Source organism: Lycorma delicatula, chromosome 3 (assembly GCF_047948215.1).
Source record: "Lycorma delicatula isolate Av1 chromosome 3, ASM4794821v1, whole genome shotgun sequence".
NCBI lineage: Eukaryota > Metazoa > Arthropoda > Insecta > Hemiptera > Fulgoridae > Lycorma > Lycorma delicatula.
In genome coordinates, this window is record NC_134457.1 from 38,385,012 (window position 1) to 38,406,072 (window position 21,061).

General features: G+C 29.3%; 1 protein-coding gene across 1 annotated transcript in view; it reads right to left on the reverse strand.

Moving 5' to 3' along the window:
- LOC142321116 (uncharacterized) overlaps window positions 1-21,061 on the reverse strand; it is a 65,783-nt gene that overhangs the window by 20,728 nt on the left and 23,994 nt on the right. The window contains exons 7-12 of the mRNA XM_075359108.1: window positions 20,849-21,031; window positions 20,534-20,689; window positions 17,395-17,616; window positions 12,429-12,644; window positions 9,985-10,084; window positions 5,687-5,864 (exon numbers count right to left, since the gene is read on the reverse strand). Coding sequence (XP_075215223.1) covers window positions 5,687-5,864; window positions 9,985-10,084; window positions 12,429-12,644; window positions 17,395-17,616; window positions 20,534-20,689; window positions 20,849-21,031 — 1,055 coding nt within the window. The remainder of the gene's footprint in view (window positions 1-5,686; window positions 5,865-9,984; window positions 10,085-12,428; window positions 12,645-17,394; window positions 17,617-20,533; window positions 20,690-20,848; window positions 21,032-21,061) is intronic.

A 21,061-nucleotide genomic window follows, 5' to 3' on the forward strand; every position in this document is an offset into this window, starting at 1 on the left:
GGTGAAGAGCTTGAAAACGTTAGAACAAAAGAAAGTAAAACTAATCTATGACCCAAAGCTAATATAATTTTTTAACTGCAGCAGATTGCAGCAATGGTATAACATGTTCATGAGCACCATGATTTCTCAGCAAGTTGTCAAACGTGTAGAAGACCCCCATTTGTCAGATTTCAACACGGAGACATAACCTCCATAATTACAGCATCAGTTAGACAAGAATACACTTTTGAAGAAGTGGAGAATAAGTTGAATAACCCATTGGGTTGGTCTAGTGGTGAATGCGTCTTCCCAAATCAGTTGATTTGGAAGTCGAGAGTTCCAGCGTTCAAATCCTAGTAAAGTCAGTTATTTTTACATGGATTTGAATACTAGACCGTGGATACCGGTGTTCTTTGATGGCTGGGTTTCAGTTAACCACACATGTCAGGAATGGTCGAACTGAGACTGTACAAGACTGCACTTCATTTACACTCACACATATCATCCTCATTCATCCTCTGAAACATTATCTGAATGGTAATTACCGGAGGCTAAACAGGAAAAATAAAGAAAAAAGGCAATGGAAGAACTCACCAAGTGTTATGATTTAAACCACCACAAGCTGAATCCTAGTAAAATTCAAAAGCTGTGATTAATGTGGAAAGTAAATGAGCTGGAACACTGTACTATGACAAAATACTTGGGCTTGAAACTCAATAAGATTGTATTTAAGCAACGCTGTAGGGGCACAAACTCAAATTCTGTACTACAAAATTATCAGGAAACTGAAAGCATATCATGGTGTGCCTGACAGGGCATCTTCCAAACCTTAGCCGTGCCTCTCAGCTGTGAAATGTGCAGTGCTAATGTAGAGAATCTCAGTCATATGAGACAAGTGGATGCAGCAACTGATGAGATGACTTGAATCATTTCTGGGTGTCGCTAGACCTACACCTATTGGGAATATCTATTCCTCATGTTACAATCGCCCCACCACAAATACAAAGAGATGTAGAGACAGAAGACAAACAAAAGAAACAAAATACAGACTCCTGTGACCTTCTGTTTGGTCATGAAGAACAACACAACTGCTTGAAATTGAAAAAAATCTTTCTACATTTTTGCAACCATTTATTACCTCTTCCAAGGCATGAAAACTAGAGATGTGACAAAATCTAGTTCTGCAGCCCCTATGACTACAAGAAATCTCAGCCAAGCTCACATTTGCCGTATCCTCCAAATCAGTGATTCTCAACCTTTTTTTTTGCTAAGAAATACTTTCTAATATTTGAACATTTTTGTAGCACCTAAATTTCTGAACAATAATTTAAAATTAACAGTCAGTTTTTAATATGGTCATTGTATTTGTTGCTATTTTATAAGGCATAATACAATTTTATTTTAATGAAAAATTTAAGGTTGGAATTTTTTTATTATTTTAATTATATTAGGCTGCATAAAAGGCAGTGTGACTGAGTTCATTTTCCCCATTAACAAGTTTTGATCTTTTTTCAATTTCACATTTTTTAACGCCAAAAATCCAAATTTGTATGGATTTGTTGTAGAAAAAATTGTAGTAAAATTACTAAAGCTATGCTTGATACAATTAGTGATATCCAAATAGCATAAATTGACATTTCGGAATATTTTTTTTCCAGTTTCTATCTGTCGATAAAGAAATGGGTTTCTCTTCTTCATTCAATGAGACTAATAAAAACAGAAAATATATCTGACAAGTATGCAAATTTAGCATATTATATTTTGTTTTTTATAAATTCACAGAAAAGAAGATTTTTTCTTTAAAAAAAGCTGTTAATTCATTTTTCAGTTCAACTATTCATAATAAAACTTTTCTTTGTGATAGCCATCTAACCTCATTATGCAATAATAAAGATTCATGTTTAGATTCCATCACTTGGCACAATTGTGTGAATAGGTGACTTTTTAATGATCTTGACTTTATAAAATTAACCATATTAATTGTTTGATTAAAAACTATTCTCAAACCATCTGAAAGGCTTTTGTCATAAGAGCTTCTTGATGTAAAAAACCAGTGGGCAAATAGAATATCTGGATTCTGCTCTTTTACCATCTACTAATAATTTTATTGAACTAGTCATACACAGAGCACCATCTGTGCAAATTCTAACACAGAAATTCTATGAAATACCTATTTCATCAAAATATGAATTATTTCACAAAAAATATTTTGTCCTGTGGTTTAATCAGATAATTCTTGACATCACAAAAAATAATTTATTATTGCATTTTCTGAAAAAAACGAACAAATGCTGTTAATTGAGCTTTTCCAGAATATCTGTACTTTTTAAGTACTTTGGCAGTATTTTATTCGGTGTTACATGAAAGATCAACAATTCTTTGATGTACTTTTTAATTGGAAACTGGTATTTTAGAAATATCAACTTCTGCTTCATTGCCTAGAATGGTTTTAACAATTTTTCAACAAGCAGGTAAAATTCTTTGGCAATTTCTTTGGCAATATTATAAAGTTTCATTTTTAAAGCAATCAATTCATACATTTAATAAGAAGCAATCTGAGCTTTTTCGGAAACACTTAACTTTCTTTCAAAAAATTTGGCTTGTTTTACTGATGTTGATATAATTTTTGAAAATTATTTTTATCATTTGATATAAGATTTGCATGTTTAATATTAAAGTGATATTTTTATTTTCTTGGTACCATTGCATTGTTTTATAATTTTTTCACATATGACACAAAGAGGAATTCTCCAGTCCACGTGAGCCCAAAGTTCAAATAATCTTCTGTGTATTGACGATTACTTATACTTTGTAGTTTTTATTTGTTATGCACAGAGTTTACTTTTGTTTCCTGGATTTACTGTTTCTGTTTCGCATTATTTTGTTTTTTAATTACAGATTTATCCACTTTAAATTCTTTAAAAAAAAAATCAAAAAATACATATATATATATATATATGAAATCTGAAACAAGTATGAAAAATATGAATAGGTGTACGTACTTTAAATTGCATTAAGTTCAAAAAGGCAAGGTTGAAAAAACATTGGTATTTAAAATGAACATAGAGTAACTGAGTATATTTCTAAAAGCAAACTTGTGAGAACATCAACAATTGGTGGCTTCTTTCAATATGCAATGCATTCCTCGAATAATAAACTATACAGCGACTGCTTTGAAGCTCTGGCCAATCAAATTGTATGGCTTAGTTGCCATCTACATTTTTATGGCACTACATCAAAGGTTTGGGCACACTAATGTGCTGCGGCACAGTGGTTGAGAATGCTAACTCACCTACAAACAGGTGTGATGGATGGAAAAAACTTTGTTAAGTGGCGATGTATTGAAAGGGACACAATATACCACTGTTAACTGATCTAAGACTACAAAAGCCTTCTAGGATGCCCTCTGATTACTCACTCCTGGACTTATAATGACCTGATAACAAGCAACGACAAGGCTATCGACACCTCAATTTTGTAGGAAGAATCCAGCAAAGATTTAATTCTGGACATGAAAACTAACTAGTATACCCGTACTACTTACATTAAACATGCATGTTGTGTATTGTTTTAACGTGAGATGTTACATCACACACACACACACACACAAAAGTTACAAGTATATATAGTATTATACTATTATATAGTATTATAGCATATCTAGTATTATATAGTGCATTACTGGATTGGTAATAAAAACAGACAGCCAATCCTCAGCATAATATTTCAATTTTTATTGAAAATATAACCCTATTTACTTTTCTGCAAGGTATAATTGAGTTGCTTACTCAAATATACTCTCTAATAAATATTCTACAGGATTTATAGCAATCTTTTTTTTTCAAATTTAGTAATTTTTAAAAATAAATGTGAAAAGTTACAATTTTTGGCTATTTTTCTGTAAAAAGAAACAATTGTAATTTAGCTCATAAATTGGATTACCATAAGAGTGCTATTGTTTAATTTTTGGCTGGCATTAACATGAAAACAAAGTTGCTGGATCCATGTTTTTATAAGTTTCTTTTTTCATTATTTTAAGGAGATGTATATTCTTGTAAATTTCAGCAGGAATCTTATTACTCTTTTCATATAATAAATATTCTATATGAAAGTAAGGGTTATTCCAAAATTGACTTTTAACCAGTAGTTGAAATAAACTGTTGTTGAGCTCCTGGAGCACATACATTAGCCATAATAAGTGCATCATTTTTCAAGACCACCTGTAATCCATTATATTCAATTCTTGTAAAGCACTTATTCAGTGAAATTTAGAATTTTTCATTGTCACTGCTGACAGCAGTGTGCTGAGATTTGTCTTTTGAAACAGACGAACACTGACACAGTTCATATGTTTATAGCAATGATAGTATAAATGATAGTTCTGTGGAAGACGGTGCTAGAAATTTTTAGATAGATGAACTGATAGACACAATGATGGGAAAAGAGCAAACCTTCAGTAGTGATTAATGAACTCATGAAAAGTTGAATAAATCGTACGTTATAACAAATTGTTTTTTCAAATTTGTAAACTTTTAAATGAATTTCCACAAATTTTAAGACTGATTATACAAATCAAGTGAGGGTTTATCCAGGATTAGGATTTTTAAAAGTATTATGTAAGGCAACTTCCTTATCCTGGTTTTACCTACACTAAACCTGGATGTGCCAGGTTTACCATCTAGTGAGAAACAGTAGGTAAGCTGTATAAATGTTACTAGATATAATAAAAATGATTATTTATTTTATTAAGTGAAGGTATACCGTAAATTACTCAACATTTTTTATCATAAAGCAGAATCAAAAATAAAATGAAAGGTAATAAGAAACTTACTTAGTGCTATTTAAATTTACTAAAAATTTATAAATAATAAAACAATTTATTTACAGTACAGTCACAATAATTTGAACACGTATGGTGTCAGATTCATTTGAATTATTAAATATTATTTATAATATAAATTATTGACTTAATAATACATATTCTGCACCATATATTCTTTTCATTTTATAATGTTATCACTATAGGTTACTTAGCCTTGAAAAAAATCTTGCTTTTTGTGACATTTTTATTTTTAAAGAAAATACAGTATAGCAAATACTGCCAAACTAATGAAAGATTGTTCTCCATAGCCTAAGGTGCTTAACTGAATTACACTAAACTGTACAATACTAAATCTGTGTTTCTTCATTAGTTATACTGTTTTCACTGTCATTTTTTTTTGTCACTTCTTACATCTTACATCTAGATAATAATTTCTTCTTTGGTTAGATTTTTGTTGCATTGTCTTAATTTGCTGAAAGCTATTGATCTACCAACTTCAACTCAATATCTTTCAGTAGTTATGAACCTTTCATCTATTGCAGTCAAATTGTTTATAATATGATGTTTGTATAATTCTAAATTTTTTTTCGATGTGAGTAGATTTTATTTTATTTTTTGTATCCTAATATTTTAAATAACATTTTAATTATATTAAATATTTTTTCAAATAATATTTTATATCCTACAAATAATATTGTATTGATGCAATAAAACTGAACAGTGATAAAATTAATTTAATATTTTGCGTATTCTAGATTTTTTCTTTATAAAGAAATATATAAAAAATGGTAATTTTTTTTTTTTTTTTTTTTAAGAATAATGGCGTTTAGATTACTGAGGATTCGGATTACTGTGACTGTACTGTATTAAATTTTAAAATCATACCTGCAAGGATAAGGATATAGTTGTTTATTATTCTGTGCACTGTATGGAGAATATTTGTCAAGAAACCAAATCATAATGCCTGTTATTGTAAGTGATGCTAGAATACTTAGCCAGACCTCTAATCTTAGTACAGTCATAAATTTGAATAGAGATGTTTTACGGACTGGTTTCCTCATTACTGAAACAAATTCAATTGGTGCATATTATTTCACTGTTAGTAAATGTGGATTTTTAAAAAACTTAATGAAATATTAAAAAAAGAACAGATTGGATTAATTGTATAATTATAGTGTTTGTCAGGTGCAGAAATGCAATATATGCAACAATTTGTTGCAAAAATCTAAATTCCTCCTTAAAATAGTGTAGTCATTCTTTAGAATAACAAGTATCCATAACAGATGTATTAAGGAAAATTTGAAGTGATTTCCAGTTGCTTTCTTCATTTAGTTGGACATTGTGTTGGACAACAGCAAATCAAGTCAATCAAAATATAAGTGATATCAATGCCTGTATGTGACATCACTTTGTTAACTAGAAAAATTGGCTGTATAAAACAGCTTAACCATCAAGAAAGGAACTGACTGGTGCCTGTTATATCTCTGTACATAGCTTATTTAATATAATCATAAAATGATTGGTGCAGAAAGTGAAAACAAAAAATTAATGCATTCATTTCTACTTGGTAACAATATTATATACATTATATCATATCTGCTCAGTCTGTGATAACTTCATTTCATCATCCTCTAGTTTACTACATGGTAACAGGTCCCTTATGCCAGTTTTGCCTCCTCCATCCATCACTGTCTCAAACTTTTTTCTTCATCATTTATAATATCCAATCTTCACCTCATTTATTAACTTTATCCTTCATTCTCTTTCTCTTCCTTCTGACCCTTCCATTGCAGTTAAGACTCTATTCTCTCGACCCCATGGCCTAACTAATTTTCAGACGAAAGATCTCATTCGTCTGTAATCCAATTCATTACTTCTTCGTTACTCACTTTATCCATCGATCTTATTTTCCCCATCCTTCTCCATATCCACATCTGAAAAGTTTCAATTCAGTCCCTCTTTCTCGTCAACCATGCTTCAGTTCCATATAACAAGATACTCCCCACAAAACAATTAGCACTTCTATGTTGAAATAGAATAATTTCCATTTATAGAAATTTTTTGAGTCATTTCAAATATTTATGTTCTGGTTCACAGATATCATTGAAAATACAGGACAACAAACTTACATCATCTAGAAATTTCTTTAAATTTTTTGTTTTTTTTTTTATTAGTGTGAAACATCAACATTTGCAAAAAACTCTGATACCCAAAATTTTGGCCAATCATTATACTTTATACTTTAGATCTATGCTGCTGCAGCAGAGCCAAAACCAAGAAAATTAAAATTATATAGCAGTTTTTTTTTTTTAGACAATTATGTATTTTGAAGAGCTAGCATATATTGTGAATTTTTAAATGTGAACATATTTCATGTAGATTGTACGTGTATTAAATAATTTTGGTGAAGTTAAAAAAAAATGACCAATTCTTGTTGTACTACATAATTTTGGCAGGAAGAATGCATTTTATATAAAGTATTAGTAGTATTTATATAGTATTAGTAGGAAGTAGTGAGGTTCGGTGGGAAGAGGAAGGCGACTTTTGGCCAGGTGATTTTAGAGTAATTAACTCAGCGTCAAATAATGGGCAGGCAGGCGTAGGTTTCGTGATGAACAAGAAGACAGGGAGGAGAGTGGAGTATTTCAAGACGCATAGCGATAGAATCATTGTAATAAGGATAAAATCAAAACCTAAACCGACAACGATTGTTAACGTCTATATGCCTAAAAGCGCCCATGATGATGATGAGGTAGAATGTGTATACGAAGAGATTGATGAAGCAATTAAACACGTAAAAGGAGATGAAAATTTAATAATAGTTGGAGATTGGAATGCAAGCATTGGAAAAGGCAAGGAAGGAAATATTGTGGGTGAATACGGGCTGGGCAAAAGGAATGAAAGAGGGGACCGACTTATAGAGTTTTGCACGAAGTATAATTTAGTAATTGCCAACACCCAATTTAAAAATCATAATAGAAGAATATACACTTGGAAAAAGCCAGGCGATACTGCAAGGTATCAGATAGATTATATCATGGTTAAGCAAAGATTTAGAAATCAACTCGTTGACTGCAAAACTTACTCTGGAGCAGACATTGATAGCGACCATAATTTGGTGATAATGAAATGTAGATTGGGGTTTAAAAACCTGAAGAAAAGGTGTCAGATGAATCGGTGGAATTTAGAGAAGCTTGAGGAAGAGGAGATAAAGAAGATTTTTGAGGAGGACATCGCAAGAGGTCTGAGTAAAAAAGATAAGGTAGAAAATGTAGAAGAAGAATGGGAGAATGTTAAAAAGGAAATTCTTAAATCAGCAGAAGCAAACTTAGGCGGAATAAAGAGAACTGGTAGAAAACCTTGGGTTTCAGACGATATATTGCAGCTGATGGATGAACGTAGAAAATATAAGAATGCTAGTGATGAAGAAAGTAAAAGGAACTATCGGCAATTAAGAAATGCTATAAACAGGAAGTGCAAACTGGCGAAAGAAGAGTGGATTGAAGAAAAATGTTCAGAAGTGGAAAGAGAAATGAACATTGGTAAAATAGACAGAGCATACAGGAAAGTTAAGGAAAATTTTGGGGTGCATAAATTAAAATCTAATAATGTGTTAAACAAAGATGGTACACCAATATATAATACGAAAGGTAAAGTCTAAAAGATTTAAATGGCAGAAAGGCTCCTGGAATAGACGGAATACCTATAGAATTACTGTGCAGTGCAGGTGAGGAAGCGACTGATCGATTATACAAACTGGTGTATAATATTTATGAAAAAGGGGAATTTCCATCAGACTTATAGTTAATGATACCAAAGAAATCAGGGGCAGATAAATGTGAAGAATACAGAACAATTAGTTTAACTAGTCATGCATCGAAAATCTTAACTAGAATTGTATACAGAAGAATTGAGAGGAGAGTGGAGGAAGTGTTAGGAGAAGACCAATTTGGTTTCATGAAAAGTATAGGGACAAGGGAAGCAATTTTAGGCCTCAGATTAATAGTAGAAGGAAGATTAAAGAAAAACAAATCAACATACTTGGCGTTTATAGACCTAGAAAAGGGATTCGATAACATAGACTGGAATAAAATGTTCAGCATTTAAAAAAAATTAGGGTTCAAATACAGAGATAGAAGAACAATTGCTAACATGTACAGGAACCAAACAGCAACAGTAACAATTGAAGAACATAAGAAAGAAGCCGTAATAAGAAAGGGAGTCCGACAAGGGTGTTCCCTGTCTCCGTTACTTTTTAATCTTTACATGGAACTAGCAGTTAACTAACAGTACAAGGTGAAAAGATAAAGATGCTACGATTTGCTGATGATATAGTAATTCTAGCCGAGAGTAAAAAGGATTTAGAAGAAACAATGAACGGCATAGATGAAGTCCTACGCAAGAACTATCGCATGAAAATAAACAAGAACAAAACAAAAGTAATGAAATGTAGTAGAAATAACAAAGAAGGACCACTGAATGTGAAAATAGGAGGAGAAAAGATTATAGAGGTAGAAGAATCTTGTTATTTGGGAAGTAGAACTACAGATGGATGAAGCAGGAGCGATATAAAATGCCGAATAGCACAAGCTAAACAAGCCTTCAGTAAGAAATATAATTTGTTTACATCAAAAATTAATTTAAATGTCAGGAAAAGATTTTTGAAAGTGTATGTTTGGAGTGTCGCTTTATATGGAACTACTGAAACTTGGACAATCGAGTACTTGGACAATGGAGTATCTGAGAAGAAAAGATTAGAAGCTTTTGAAATGTGGTGCTATAGGAGAATGTTAAAAATCAGATGGGTGGATAAAGTGACAAATGAAGAGGTATTGCGGCATATTGATGAAGAAAGAAGCATTTGGAAAAATATAGTTAAAAGAAGAGACAGACTTATAGGCCACATACTAAGGCATCCTGAAATAGTCGCTTTAATATTGGAAGGACAGGTAGAAGGAAAAAATTGTGTAGGCAGGTCACATTTGGAATATGTAAAACAAATTGTTAGGGATGTAGTATGTAGAGGGTATACTGAAATGAAACGACTAGCACTAGATAGGGAATCTTGGAGAGCCGCATCAAACCAGTCAAATGATTGGACAAAAAAAAAAAAAATAAAGGGTTGTGGGCAAAATAATCAGAAAATCATTCTTATAAGAATGTATAACATTACTTCTGCTTACCAATACTAAAACCACCTTGTTCAAAGTATGGGGCAACGAAATCGATAACCTCTTCTCTTTCAGAAGTCATAGTTAATTGTGCCATTATGATATCTGTTTTCTGAAATAAAGAAAAAAGATTATTGATTAAAGGTTTTGTAAGTACTGTAGCATGCAGATTAATACAAACAAAGAGCATTTTTTGTTTAATTCTATGTTGTGGCTACACTGTTTAACCAAATCCATTCTTTAAGTTGTCTCTGTAATGTGAGATTATTGTTCTTTCATTATTTTGCAATTTTCATGTTAGAAATAGTCCTTTGTGAAAGTTGATTTCATTTTTTATTACAAAATCCTATTTTTGTATTTTTTTCTGTATCTTGAATATGTAATTATGGACATAACCCCAAGAAAGCATTTAGAAATTGTTTCTCTTTCTGAGCATACCAATGTGATAATATGACAAAATAGCTTCTGAGTGTGGTATTGGACTAGGTTGGTCAGTCAATGCTATTTTAAAACTTACTCGTACCTTTTCACCTCAAGGAAAGGCAAATGTGGCCATAAAAGAAAAACTACTCCAACACAGGATTGGTTATTGCTGAGAAAAGGTAAATCTGATCCAAACTATCTGATGTAAATTTAAATAGAGAATTAGCAGCTAGTGGAATAAATTTATACATGACAACTGTTTAGATACCGATTTCTTGCAGCAGGACTGAAAGCTCACTGGTCAGTTAAAAAGAAGCTGTTAACACCAGCAATGTTAAAAAGGCTCTTTTGGGCCAAAGAACATGCTAACTGGACAAAAGAAGACTAGAAAAATGTTATGTTTTCAAATGAGACACATTTTTATATCCAGGGGCAAAGCTACCAAACTTTACAAAAAGCATCAGATGAAAATGCATCTCTAAGTTCATACCCAATAATCAGTTAAACCTCCCCAGAAAAAAATTTTTTGGGTTATTTAACATTTGAAAGCTTGTTCATTACTTCCAGTAGATGGCATGTAGAAAAGTATTGGATTTATCAGTATTCTGAAGGATGGGTTGTGACAACTACAAAATAAATTCTCACAAGGCAATGGAGAGTTCCAACAAGATTTGGCGCCACACCAATTATTGCCAATAAGTCGAAAAAGTTATCCTGTGGCCAGGCAATTCCCCAGACTTAAACCCGATTTTGGGGAATAGTCTAAAAAAGACTCAAAAAGTAATCATGCCACTAAAATTGACCTCATTAATCTTTTCAGGATAAACGTTCCTAATCCTAGTTAATGCTCAGACTAGGTTATTTTATTAAAGTTACCCATCTTTATGTAGTTATTCTCTATATGATTTTTCACTTCACATTCACTAGGGATGAATATTATTTTAATTCATTTAAAATTTAAAACTATTTTTTTTTAATTTTTTGTAAACAAATTTTAAAACTCAATTTTTATTATTGAAAAAATTCGGAAAATTGGAAAAAGTGGCAAAAATGGCTGTTTTTACCTGTTGCCAAGTTAGAAAATAGTCTATTACGCAAGAAAATTTTTTTTTTAAATATAAAAAAATATTTTTTGGCCACTACAAGGTGGGTAGTTATCATACACAGATATCAAAATGAAAAATAGTGATTCACTGATCATTTTTTGAATTAAAATGGAATACCCCAAAATGAAGATGTAGGAAAACAAAACACAGCAAATAAATAGCAAAACATTGGCAGAAAAATACTAGATTTTAAACCAAAATAAAGCAAATTTCTTTAACTCTTCCTCGTGTTCAATTGGCATTCCCTACACGATTCTCAGAATTAAAATCTTTATAAATTTTGTTGCAATGTTTTTTGTTTTTTTTTTTTACTTGCAATTTAACAAAGTTATTTATTGTACATTAAATATAAAAAAATGATATTTTGTGATATCAGTTTTTTCTGTTTTACGATAAAATTTTCTCAAAAACATTTCTAGAAATACAGTTCTGGGACCTGTTTAATTCAATTGTTCAAATAAAAAGCCACATTGAAACACCAAATTTACTTCTTAAGTTCTAAGTATCAATTTTGTTTCATTTTACCTTTAAAGCAGAAATCGGGGAAAAACTTTTCACAATTAATAACTTAAAAACAAAGCATTTCTGGACCCATGTTTATGAAGTTTTTTTTTTATTTTCACTTGTAGAATATGTTTCTAAATTTTTTGCAATGTATATATTATATACACATACCTTTTTTAAATTTATGTACCTTGGGCCTTAATCATTTTACTATCTTTAATGCGTAACTATTATTTTGGTGGATTGAAATTTTGGATGCAGTACTATTAATCTAATTTATTTTACCAATTAGCATTTTAAACTTATTACTTTGATATTTAAAAAAAAAAGTAATAAAATGAATACAAAAGCATTTTATTGGATTTTTGTAATAACATTTTTAGTGATGCACTGTGTTAAACAAAAGAAATGATTTTTACTTACTCCAGTACTAAGGTCACCAATAACGCCATCCCAAGAACCATCAGGTGCCCTTGATCCAAATTTATTATTAATTACTAACTCATATTCAAAATTCATATCCTTTGCAAGTTGTTTTGTAAAATCAATGCAGTATCCTTCCCAGATTTCTGCTCCATTACTGTCAATCTTAACTTTTCCTGTCAGTGGATCTCTTGATGGATATGCCCATGGAACTGACTAAAAAGAAAAAGAGAGATTTTTTTTTCATTTTAATAAAACAGTTATATTATTTATTATATGAAAGCATTTGTCTAAGTATTATTTTTTTTAATTGTTTTATTTCAAAAGACTAAACAGTTTCCTTTGCAGTCTGGTCCTTTAATTACAACATTTGTAATATGTAGGTAGGCATTGACTGGTAAAGTTAAAGTTTATTATAACTGACCCTTTTTGATAATAAATAAAAAAATGACACTATACATATTCTGATTTGTATTTTATAGATATAGAGTATAGATTATGGTAATAATTTTAGAAATGTTGGATTATTTTCAAATGAGCAAGAGATTTTGAATTTTTATGTAAGTAGTAATTTGTGGAGAGCCAATAGAAAATCTTAGAATTAGTTAATTATCATCTAAAATCAATGTTGATTACTTAATAAAATATGTCAAAATGAGAATATGCCAGTACACTAAATCAATAAATTATTTTTCCAATTTACAAGATAAATGTTATAAATCTCAGTAGAAAATTGCAGACGCATATCATGAATGAAATTATTAAAATTTAGTTTTAATAAAACCAAATTTAGTTTGGTAGAATCGAAAATGGGTGTCTAGGAATGGAGTTTTAAATGATCAACTCTGCTTTAGAAGGGATTATTCTGGAGTAGGTAACATTTTTCATTTCTTCTGTGTAATTAATATGATTTTTAATTATAAAAGTAAAAATGTATGTCTTTTTTTGCAAAGTTTAAATCAGCACTTGACTATGTAGATTGGCAGACACTTTTTTGTAAATTAAGTTTATATTTAAGCTGTAAATCTGTGAAATTTCTGAAACAGGTTTATTTAGTAATATTGTTTTTTGTTTGTTTTAATGGGAGAGGAAGCTGACAGAACACTTTGAAATACTAAATGGCTGCTTTGAAAAAAGGGTGTTTCTCCTAATCACTTATTTTATTTATTCATTCCTAATTCACACAATGAAGTTAGGAGAAGGGTAAAATTTGGTAAGTTAATTAAATTATTAGAGTATTATTGTATGCAGATGATTTGGTGATGTTTCCAGTCATATAAATACTTTTTTTTATAGAGGTAAATTTGGAGTATGTAGAAAAGTAATATTTGTCTCAGATATGAAGAACAATCATGCCCATAAAATTATATTATGCAGATGTATGTTATGTTGATCAGTATTGACACAAAGTCACACAAAACTATGTGAATAATTATATATTTATGAGGGGGGGCTGGAATGTAACGCACAATCACTTATATCTTGTAAATGGAAAGTGCAAATACAAATCAAACAAATACAATATAAAAGTAAATTTTACTTGCTACAAAAATTTTAATTATAATCTTGCTTGTAGTCACCATTTATAGATACAAATATCTCTCACTGTCACTGGTGAACCAATTTACTCATTCTGTCAATGAAGAATACTGGTGGTCTTTTCTTGATCCACATCACTTCATTCTTCAGTTCATCTTCCATAATGAAATGAATATCCTTAGTATCCCTCTTTCATTGTGGAAAGAAATGAAAATTACAGGGTGCCAAATTTGGTGAGTATGGAGGGTGTAAAATAGACTCAGATTTCAATATCAGAAGAACCTCGATAGTTGTAAATGATATATGGCCAAGCTTAGTGTTGCAGAATTATCAGCTCTGTGGATAGTCATACCTGACTCACACTTCTAAGATGTTTTAAAGTCTCTGTGTTTCGCATCGAATTTACTGTTGACCCAAGTAATCAGTCATGTACCACATGTTTGGAATCACAGATCGCTGATAAGAGATTGTTTAGCAGAGGGTTTATTATTGGCTTCATTATTTTTTAATTGTGGTGAACCAATGATAATCATCTATTATCTGCTATTTTTCATCACCATAAATGTCTTTAAGATGACAATGTATTCCCTTTTTTCATAGTTAAACATTTGATTACTGCCTGTTGTTTTACACACGTTGATATAGCAGATGTACTTTTCTCCATAACAATGGCTACTGGCAGAAAATGAAAGGGCATGGATCAACAAGTTCTGGAATGTTTGTAATAAAGAAATAAAACCAAAAGATGGCAGTACCTATTGCTTTGTGCAACATTTTATTCTCCTGTTACGTTCCATTGCGCATTACATTTCAACTGCCTCATGTTTATGCAGATTTTATTTTACAGCTGAATTGCAACATAATAAATAAATAAGTTCTTTTGATCTCAGCAATACATAAAGTTAGCAGCATGAATATTTTACAAAAAAGTGAAAAAAAAAAAAAAACGCTGCTTAGAACACATCAAATCATTTAGCTTCATAAAAACTGTAGTATTTAGAAGCACAAGACACAGTTCATACATCTGTATCATCTAAAATCATGTAAATGAACTTTCCTTAAAAATGGAAATGTTGGCAACCAAACCAAGTTATGCATTACATTAATCTACTTAAACTGGTAAAACTATAAAAGAAATGCAGTGATGCATAAAATAGAATCAATTTTTACCAAAACAGATAAGAAGCCCTTGAATGTTTATATAAAATTGTTCTGTTTGCATGTCTAAATTGGCCAACAGTATACTGCTTAAAAAATAAAAAGGACATATAAAACCGTAGAACATGAAGTTAACCAAATCCAATGATACCAACACAAATTTAACAGCAACCCATTAATGAAAAAGATTTAATTTCAACATATTCAAACATTATGGAATGTAAAAAAAACATACAACAATAATGTACAAAATGAACTAAACTCACTGCAAATGTAACACATATTTCATCCATATCATCTATCTATCTATCTTATCTTCCTAACTCATAAAAACTGCCAACAATAACATCAGTAGTAATTTTTAATATTTATAATAAGTTTTTGTAGGGACCAAAAATATCACATTAAAAGCTTATTTGTTCTACAAATAGTATTTTTTAATATATATAAAGCACCAAAACACAGTAATTAGGTAAAACTTATATTAATTTCCAATATCGATTTTCACAGGATCCCTCATCTTCAATTGGTATTGAATTCTATTGAAACATATTCATTTTATAATTTGTCAAAATTGTTTTCTGTTTTAAAAATTTTGAAATTTATTATGAATATACATGCAGATTCTGCTATCTAGTAGTGGAATAATGTAATATTTAAAACATAGTTTTTCCTTTGTTCTATTGTCATTATTGCCTTCCATTAGATTGTATTTTTATTATGTTTTTAATTAAATCGCTATCTTCGAATGTGGTATAATAATTTATCACTTTATATATCTGTTTATATTTATAAATGTAATATTTCTCAAGTATATTCATTTTTTTAATCATTATTACAACATTAAAAATCTCTAAATTATTTCTGTAATTAGTAATACTATGTTTGCATTCTAACAAATGGTCAGCTACATTAAATATATCTCTTTTTTTGTGTGCTGTGTAATTTTCAATAAATCCTTTTTTAAATGATAAACAGGTTTTACCAATAAAAATATTATTCCATTTGATGCATTTAGTTTTGTATAATCCTCTTTTATTTTTATTTTTAAATATTTTATACCGTGATAATTTGGGTTACATGCTTTTTATATTATTTTTATTACATATGTTAATAATTTTTCTTTATTATTTTATTTGTGCAATTGTATTTTAAGTATAAACTATTAATCTTTGTGTTATTTTTCTGTTGTGTTTTAGTATAATTATCATGGCATTTTTTATATATTGTTTCTATAATTTTATCATAAAACCATTAAATATTCTATTAGTTTTATTTCATCTATTCCTTTTGAGTCTATTTTTATTGTTTTTTTTTTATAATGAATAGCTCTAAATATCATGTTTATATATATATATTAATTTTTTGTGACCATGGGTTAGAATTTAAATGTATTATAATACTTTTTTTGTGGGTTTCCAATAAACTGATGTTTGTATTATATTGTATATGTTTTTATTTTGATATCAATATAAAAAAAAAAATATTTTTCCGTTGTCTTCTATTTTGAGTAAATTAAAATTTTTTATTGTAATTAAGCTTATTTAAAATTATCAAATGTTCGTTATTTATAGTAAGATTATATATGACTAAAATATAATCTACTTATATTATGCACAATAATAGTTGCTGTGTATTTAATATGCTATGAATTATGTTATTTTCAAAATTTTGTGTAAATATTTCAGAGATACTTTGATAGCAGTTTTAGCTGATCCCAATGGTAAGCTTTCAGTTTGTGAATAGCAATTATTCTATATATAAATATTTTTTGTTAAAATATTTAGGCTTGTGTTTCACTGTTAACAAGTAGAATTTTATATTGCTGCACCAAATTGAGAAATGTGGTTTGCTGTTAATATTTTCTTTAAGTCGTAATTTCAGCTCCTCAACAAACATGGGTAGGAGGTATGTGAAGTCCTTTCTACTTTTTGTAGACCTGTATCTGTTGTTTATTACACTATCCAATTATCCAAAAATAAATAATAAATTTTAATTAAACTATGTACTTTCATCCTGTATACTTCTGTAACTATCATTTTCTTATCAAACTCAAGTTTTTATTTTTTCCATAGGACATATAATAAGAAATGCCTTGAAAGGCATTTCTGTTTTACTGCATATCAAACTGATGACTTTCATTTAACATTCATTAATTCTTTGATCTATTCAAATTTTTATGAAATATTATATTATAATTCTTATTATGCAAGATTTAAAATTAAAAGTATTTACTATGAAGAATAATTATACTGTAATTAAAATTTACCTTTGATGTCCCAATTCGAAAAAAGCGTTTCACTGGATTGACAACCAGTCCTGGGGCAGTTTGAAGACCATTTTCTGTATCCCAATTAGCCAGTTTGGTATCACCTGCAGGATTATCTTCTAAGGAAGATGGTCTGCTAGGTGTTACTGTGATTAGAAATTCTAACTGAGGATAAATTTCTAAAGAATTAGATGAAAAATGTATTCCCGGATTTCTGTTTACCTATGCATGTGACATAAAAATTATTATTTACTTATTTATATTAATGATTATTATTTTTTTATTAAATATTGATTTAATTTGCTGTCACCTAATAGCAAAGCATACATTATTTAGATAGAAGCGATAATTATTAGTTGTTTTATTAATGTGAATATTCAATAGTAATATGGGTGTATTCTTTAATATATGTGGTCATTGTCATGCTTATTATGTTATAGCCATTGTCTGTAACCAATCAATATGTTGAACTAAAAAAAAAAAATTTATTAATGGTATAAACTCTTATTTATGATATTACATCCTACATACTCAATCAACGTTTGTCTTTATGTTTCAGCATTTATTTTATTTCAACATATTTACCAAATCATAATTATCATTATTAAATCCATTCTTTCTTCTCCTTTTGTCTTCTTGACTATAGTTTTTATCTTCTAAATGTTCCTCCATTACTGTACTGGATGTCTTATAAATTAATCCCTAAGCAAGCTTATTACTATAAGAATCTGACATTCTATCATCTTAAGAACTCTTCATTTTGAATTTTATTGACTGACCTAATTTTCAGTATCCTCCTGTAACACCACATTACAAAAACTCTCAAAACTCCTATTTTTCATTCCCATAAGATGTTGCACATGAAACTTTTTTAAATTTCTTTCATAATTGATCAATATTTGAAAATAGCAGACTTCTTTTGTGCATAAAAGCTCACCTTGCTTTAATGAAAAGCAAGAGTAAAATTTACTCTTGATATCTACTGTACTTGGTTCTTAGTTTATTATTTAAATAAAATACTTCAACTTCTGATGTTCAAGAGATGTGATAATTTAATTTCTGGGATGAGCAATATTCTTGCCTTTGTAATGATTTGGGTAGAATCATGTAAGTTGTGATAATAAAAAGTATCTAAATGTCAAGGTGATTGACTGAAAATGTGCTCAAAAACTATACCATAAAAATGCTCTAAAACAATCATATGCTTTTGACTGGCAGATTAGATTCAACGATAAATAAAGTGTGGTTACCAGAAATGGGCAGCCAAAAACAAAAATAGTAGATAGAAATGTGAATACAGTACAAAATTTATTATAGTCTATATTTGGTGGTGTAATTAATATGAAATTGAATGATGCTGAAAAATTATGTGACTTCAGAGGAAAACATTTGAATTCTGTTGATCATGTGTCATTAAAATTACAAATCTTAGAACATGAATCATATCACCTTCTGGTCCAAAAATTAATTATTAGGTCATTCTCCTTATTTACCAGACTTATCCTTTATAATTTCTGCTTTTTCTCCCAAAATTAAAGACTGCACTGAAAGAATAAAGAGTTTCTGAAATTAATAGTATCAAGCATGATAAAAAACTAAGATGTATTTCAGAAAAAGAGTTCCAGACCTTTTTCGACTGTCAGTTCAAAACGTATGTTTTTATAGGTGCATTCTCTACTTAATTTCTCATTATTCTTCTTTCTGCCATTCATAGTTTGTTATAATCTTATTTATTTTTAAACTGAGTTTCTCTTATAATAAATCCATGCAGCTCAGAATTTCTTCAAACTTCTTGTTCTTCATAAATAATATTGTCATCAATGAATCTTATCTTTGTTTTCCCTCCTTACAAGTTATTCTAATCTTAAATTTATCCAATTCCTGTGTTACTTTTTCTATGTATGTTCAATTCTATATTCTCTTTGAAATTTTAAAGTGTTCCATTCTAGATCATTTAATGCTTTCTCCATATCAGTAAGACAGTTTTATTCTGTTTTAGTCTACTGACTTTTTCAAACCCAGAATGGTCTCCTTTATAGCTGACCTCTATCAGAAAGTGAACTATATCTTGTTCATCTGCACCTTGTTCTACTTCACATTGTATTCATCTGTGAACTATACTAGTGTAATTTTTGTGCATGGGTTGTTAGACTGATAGTGCAGAACATTTGTATAATATTACTTTTTTTTTAATTTGATGATACTTCTTTCTCCAGTCTCAAAAAATTGAAATGCTAATCTTTATATCCAGCCCTGCTTCTCTTAAACAACAATAACAACTCTGATGGTACATCATCTACCTTTACCGCCTAATTCCAATTATTATTTTCCAATTACACTTAACTTAATATCAATTTCTGTTATTTTATGATTATTAAAATGTAACATCAGTTATTATCTTAATAAAAAATAGCATACATTTATTTTTCAAAATGTTGCTAATAAGAATCATATATACAAACAAATTTTTTTAACATTATGAAGAATTTTTGTGGATATTCTATAGTTAGTTGTCTCTTGTAAAAAAATTCCTCTTGATATAAACCTTGAATTCTGAAATTCATGTACTTTTTTAAGGTTATCCAACAAACCTTATTTTGATGGTTAATGTTGGGATTGTAGTTTTTTAAGTGATTAATTTACCATGTAAGCTTAAGATTTGTGTGTAGGAAATTTATATGTTATGTTTTTAATGTTTGAAAAATTATCTTTACAGGATTCTAACATATAATCTTTTGGTGAATGAAAAAGACAATACTATTTTGCCACACATGTTGACAGTGGGCTTTATTATTGCTTTAGAAAATTATAAATGAATCTTGTGCATAAAATTCTTCTCTTCGCCATTATAAATCATCCAGTAAAGTCTTATTGAATCCCTAAAACAGTCCTCTAAATTCTTACTGATTGTAACCATTAATTTAATTGTATTCCACGTAACGTACAAACCAATATAGAAGTACAGTAGCATTCCGATTTTAAAAACTTTCACCCACTTCATCTTTTTACCTTAAAAAAATGAAGTGGGTGAAAGTAAAATTAATGTGGCTGATAATTAAAATTAATTTTTAATTAATTTTAATTATCAGCTACATTGTATACAAATGTTAATTATTAATAGTTTTATTACCTGAGATACAGAATTATAAAACTTTGTAGCTAGATTGTTTGGAGTTTTTATTTCTGCTAAGAGACAATCAGATTTCAGTGGTTCAGTATAACTTTTATTTTTTATCATATCTGCAAACACTTCACCTATTGTCTTTGATAACAAACTAATAAAAGCTGGAGTTACCTGTAATTCATGTAAATAAAATTATTTATAGTCATAATTTATGGTAAGATTTTAAATTACACATAAACAAGCATATATAATAAATTGCTGAGTCTTTCCCCAACACTGGGACATTAATGGCTAATAGCACTGTATATTTAACGTAGGTTTTGAACATACCTTAACAAATTCTGGACAGGCACAAGTTTCTGGCAGTTGAGCTAGTGGGCAGCAAACAGTTTTTTTCATGACATATTTTGTTATTGATACTGATAGAAGCCCTGTGTGAAACTTTTCATAATTAAAGTCAGTAAATACTAAATTCCAGCGGTCGTCCTTCTTTAGTAAATTCGCTTCCATTGCCTGTAAATTAAATTTCAAATTTTATTTTAA